This window comes from Coenobita brevimanus, chromosome 24, assembly GCF_032717465.1.
Source record: "Coenobita brevimanus isolate Jiangsu-jjx chromosome 24, ASM3271746v2, whole genome shotgun sequence".
In the NCBI taxonomy this organism is placed as follows: Eukaryota; Metazoa; Arthropoda; class Malacostraca; order Decapoda; family Coenobitidae; genus Coenobita; species Coenobita brevimanus.
In genome coordinates this window covers 12,749,885-12,755,517 of record NC_136977.1, presented here as the reverse complement: position 1 = coordinate 12,755,517, position 5,633 = coordinate 12,749,885, and the positions used below count along the sequence as shown (strand labels likewise).

The following is a 5,633-nucleotide window of genomic DNA, read 5'->3' as shown; positions in this document are numbered from 1 at the left end:
TGTTTCCGCCTTACCCACAAATGTGACCAAAACCACAACCAATACCACTACCCAGTCCCCACCAGCAACTCCCAAGCCCGTGACCAGAACCGAACCGCCTCCACCAACTACAAACGGACGGTCAGCGTTCACAGTAAAACTTTCTCCGCCAACTGTCAATGGACACACAACAGTCAATAAAAAACCGCCTTTGCTAACTACAAACGGCGACACAGACCCAGTGATCCCTCCGTCCTATGCGGCTGTGACACTTCTTGCTTCTGTATCTCACCATGAAGAGTTTGGCGACGGCTTTCCCAACGACAACAAGGTCCCAACAACTACACAAGAAAAGTCGGCGGTGAAGTTCGTACCTGTTCCCCTTACAGTGGAGCCGCATGTCGTCGATCCACTCAAAGTTAAACCTTTTCTTCCCTAAACTCGATACACGAAGTTAATCATACAAACGCATGTTTGAATCTGTCACCATTTGGACCTCTTATTTTACTTCAATCTTTTCTGATTCCATACGAATATAATTTTATTAACTCTGGTGAGTATATTGCCGAAAAAAAATCGTCTAAAGGTAGCAGGAATAGTTAAAAAAGACGTCATCGTAATGAAGGAGTTAAAATTCGCACGTTACCCTTTTTTTTTTTATGCGAGGAAGAAGGAACCAAAGGCCATGAGCCCGCAGTAACAGTTCCCTCCAAGAGAAAAACAAAATACAATAGAGAGCCAAATTCAAGATCCGATCATTTTGAGATGCCTGGACACACTGCGTTTGAAAGACTGAAGATCATAGGCAGCAGGAAATACAGACAGAGGGAGACAGTTCCAGAGCTGACCTGTTGCATAAATGAAAGACTGGGAGTAACGGTTAACTCTTGCATTAGAGAGCTGGACAGAAAAGGGATGAGAGTTTGCTGCCAGACGGGTGCTACGCGCCCGTCGTAGAGGTGGAGGAATGCAAGCAGACAGTTCAGAGGAGCAGTGACCATTAAAGTAGCGATAGAAAAGAGATAAAGATGCAACAGAGCGGCGAAGAGACAGAGGTTGAAGGGTGTCAGTAAGAGGAGGAGAGTTAATGAGACGAAAAGCCTTTGACTCCACCCTATTGAGAAGAGCTGTATGTGGGGAGCCTCCCCACACATGAGAGTTGTACTCCACACAGGGGCGGATAAAACCCCTGTATAGAGTCAACAATTGTGCAGGGGTAAAGAAAGAGCGGAGTCGGCTTAGCACACCCAATCTCTTGGAAGCAGATTTTACAAGAGATGTAATATGATTTTTCCAAGATAAGTCCCGAGTAAATGAAACCCCAAGCATGTTCAAGGATGATGCAGGATTAAGCTGAATATTATTAAACATTAGTGGGTATACCTGTGGAAGATTTTGTCGGGTTGATAGGTGTAAGAACTGAGTCTTAGATGCATTAAAGACAACAAGATTATTTTTACCCCAGTCAGAGATATGAGCCAAGTCAGACATTAGGTGTGCCATAGCCTCATCCCTTGTTTGTTGAAGTAACTGTTGAGATGGGCGTTGCGGGAACCGAATGGAAAGGTGAAGGGTGGAGTCATCAGCGTATGAGTGGATAGGGTTAGATGTACAGCTTAGAAGATCATTGATGAATAAAAGGAAGAGAGTTGGTGATAGGACAGAGCCCTGAGGAACACCACTGTTGATAGATCTAGGAGAAGAACGATGGCCGTCTACAACAGCGGCTTTAGAACGACCAGAAAGGAAACTAGCGATGAAAGCACAGATAGAAGGATAGAAACCGTAGGAGGGCAGTTTGGAAATTAAAGATTTATGCCAGACTCGATCGAAAGCCTTTGAGATGTCAAGTGCAATGGCAAAGCTTTCGCCAAAGTCCCAAAAGGAGGATGACCAGGAGTCTGAAAGGTAGATGAGAAGATCGCCAGTGGAGCGTCCCTGACGGAACCCATACTGACGATCAGAAAGAAGGTTGTGATAGGAAAGATGCCTTAAAATTTTTCTATTAAGAATTGACTCGAAAACTTTTGAAATACAGGACGTTAAAGCAATTGGACGATAGTTGGAGGGTTGGGAGTGGTCACCCTTCTTTGGGACTGGCTGAATGAGAGCAAACTTCCAGCAAGAAGGAAAGGTACAAGTTGACAGACAAAGGCGAAAGAGTTTGCCTAGGCAGGGTGTAAGCACAGAAGCACAGTTCTTGAGAACAACAGGAGGGACCCCATCAGGCCCATATGCCTTGTTAGTACTGAGGCCAGTGATGGCAGAAAATACATCAACTGAAGAAATTTTAATGTCAGCCATAAGGAAGTCAGAGGGGGGAAGTGATGGAGGAAAAGCACCAGAATCGTCTAAGGTGGAATTGGAGGAGAAAGTCTGTGCGAAGAGATCTGCTTTATCAGTAGAAGAAATAGCTTCAGAACCATCAGAGTAGAAAAGAGGAGGGAAGGATGATGAGGTAAAGTTGTTAGAAAGATTTTTGGCAAGGTGCCAGAATGAGCGGGAAGAATTCGAGTTGGAGAGTTGAGAGCATTTAGTATGGATGAAATTATTTTTAGTAGAGTGAAGAACAGACTTAGCACGATTCCGGGCAGAAACGTAAAGACGATGTGATTCAGGGATGGGTTGGCTCCGGTACCCTTTGTAGGCCTTCTCCTTGTTGCGGACAGCATTAGAACAAGCGTGATTAAACCAAGGCTTTCTTGCGTTAGTCAAAGGATATGAGAAAGGAATGTATGCTTCCATGCCCGAGAGAATAACCTCTGTAATGCGCAAGGCACACTCAGATGGCTCACGGCCATGGAAGCAATAATCATTCCAGGGAAAATCAAAGAAGTACTGCCTGAGGGCCTCCCAGTCCGCGGCTCCAAAATGCCACAGACGACGCTTCCCTGGAGGGTCCACAGGCCGTACCGGAGTGATAGGACAGGTTAATTTAATAAGGTTGTGATCAGAGGAGCCCAATGGAGAGAAAAAATTAACAGAGTAAGCAGAAGGATTAGTTGTGAGGAAGAGGTCAAGTATGTTGGAGCTCTCTCCAAGGCGGTCAGGGATACGGGTAGGGTGCTGTACAAGCTGCTCTAGGTCATTAAGGATAGAAAAGATGTAGGCTTGTTCACCAGGTGGATCCGTGAAAGGAGAGGAGAGCCAAAGGTGGTGGTGAACATTGAAATCTCCAAGAATGGAGATTTCAGAGAAAGGAGAAATGGACAGAAATACACCATGAAACTCCCAGTCGGCCTGGGTGTGATATACCGTTTAATTAGAGTTACGACATACATACATACATATATAATACATACATACATACATATATAAATAAGTATACATAGAGTATATATATATATATATATATATATATATATATATATATATATATATGTATGTGTGTGTGTGTGTGTGTGTGTGTGTGTGTGTGTGTGTGAAATACGGGTCAATCACAGTGAATACGCTACCAAATAATAACGCCGCACCACACTAAGATCATACACAGGCCCCAGTGTCAAAGTAATAATTACCCACAATGAGACAGTACCACCAGTTCCACCAATATATAAAACTTGGACTTCCTGCAATAATAGCGCATAACCCCTGTGCCCTAAATGCTATTCACCTTACCCGACCTTGACCTGAGTAGTATCATGCGCGATACTAACGACCCATATCTAGGCCTAAGAATCATAATTGTCCAGTATATCTATATTCGTGACATCTACCCGTTCCGCTGTAGAATTTAGTAATACACATGTAATGTTGTTGCCTTGAGTTTTTGTGTCCTGCCTCTCTCCTATTTGTCTAAGCTCCGGTTTAGAAAGAGAACCCAGCTATAGGGGTTAGAGGGACGGGAAGCCGACCCAAAAACACCTAGCAATACAATATCCATGGATAAGCTTGAATGTTTCGCTCATATCCCCCTTCTTCCTTCTTTCACTTAACGCCTGAAGTCCGAGTTGTCTGCATCTCTCCTCGTATGGTATTCCTTCCAGTCTTCGAACCAGCTTCGTTGCTCGCCGCTGCACTCTCTCCAGTGTCTGGATATCTTTCACTAAATATGGCGACCAGCACTGCTCTCCATAGTCAAGAACAGGACTCACCAAGGAGAGATAAAGTGGTGCAAGGACTTCTTTAATCAAGGCGGTGAAATTTCTTTTGATGAGGCCAAGTCTACTGTTGGATTTCGCTGCTACCTGTGCGATGTGTGACGAAGGCTTCATGTCCGATGCTATCAGGATTCCCATATCTTTTTCTAAGGTGGACTTTTCAAGCTTTTTATTGCCCAGCTGATAGTTGGCCACAGGGTTTTTGTGTCCTATGTGCATTGTCTTACACTTGTCTGCGTTAAAGTTTAACAACCATTTGCCACTCCACTCATCCAGCCTCTCCATATCTTTCTGCATTGCGCAGATGTCTTCATCTGACCCAGTGACTGTATATTTTTGCATCATCTGCAAACATAATGGCTGTAGATTCTAAATTTGAGACCAAGCCATTGATATATAATTATGAAGAGGATGGGTCCCAGCACAGATCCTTGGGGAACTCCACTCTCAACTGGGAGCCAATTTGATGCCTCATTTCTAATGAAGACCCTGTGGAGTCTCTCCAAAAGAAAGATCTTGATCCAGCTTAAGACTTTCCCCGTAATTCCCATCTCCTCAAGCGTGATGCACAGTCTTTGATGGGGGACCCTGATAACAGATTTTTCACAGCAAGTGACTAACATCAACACATTTACCATGATCTACTGAATTAATGAGGTCATCCAGGTGGCAAAGCATATTTGTCAGACAGCTCCTGTTGCTTCGGAAGCCATGTTGTGCATCACTGATCAGGTTGTTTCTCGTCACATGGTTTACAATATCCTGTCGAATGATACTAACATTTTGGAGACTATGCTGGTCAGTGACACTGGCCGGTAATTTAGTGTTTCAGTTCGGCTGCCCTTCTTGAAAATGGGTGAGATGTTGGCCCTCCTCCAGTCACTCGGAACTTCACCAGCCTCAAGAGATGAGCAAAATATGTCGAATAAAGGGTCACACAATATGTTAGCACAAGTTTTCAAGACTACTGGTGATACACCATCCGGTCCTGGCGCTTTGTTGGTGTCGAGATTGGACAGCTTCTTCTTTACCTCCAGTTGGCTTATTTCAGCTTTTGTGATTTGGAATATAGCGTCAGAAGATGGGGCTGGTCCACTTTGATCTGCTTTAACGAAGACTGTTGAAAGCCTTATTCATTATCTCTGCAGTCACTTTGTCATCGTCAGTAAGTGTTCCATTGGTTATTTTTAGTCTAGTGATAGTCTCTGAAATACCGGCTCGGCGGAGTGAGCCTGACACCACCACCCTAAGAGGAGGGTACAGGAAGGTGACCCCCACCCCACAAGGAGATGACGGAGAGGCTCTTTTCACCTGCTGAGCCTTCCGGGAATAAACAGCGTATCTCCCCCGTGACCCTATCCCCCTCTTCCCCGCAGCCTGACCACCGGGCAGTGTACAGTAAAAGTACACTACACTTCAGCAGAGGGAACACTCGCCAGAATCGGGGTGGGACTTGCAGTGACAAGATCCCAAGCAGACCCTCGGACGCTGAGTTCCCTGGATCGGTCACCTTTTTGACAGAGGACTCAGGAGGAGCCTCAAGGGCTGCTGTTC

At 45.0% G+C, this 5,633-nt stretch overlaps 1 protein-coding gene across 1 annotated transcript; it reads right to left on the bottom strand.

Annotated features, from left to right (window-relative positions):
* Positions 1 to 3,812: 3,812 nt before the first annotated feature.
* On the bottom strand, positions 3,813 to 4,757 carry LOC145393554 (uncharacterized). The gene is made up of 2 exons (XM_080267705.1): positions 4,701 to 4,757; positions 3,813 to 4,424 (listed from the first exon to the last, which is right to left on the bottom strand). Exons 1-2 carry the CDS (start codon positions 4,755 to 4,757, stop codon positions 3,813 to 3,815), a joined length of 669 nt encoding a protein of 222 aa, XP_080123831.1.
* Between the last annotated feature and the right edge of the window lie 876 nt (positions 4,758 to 5,633).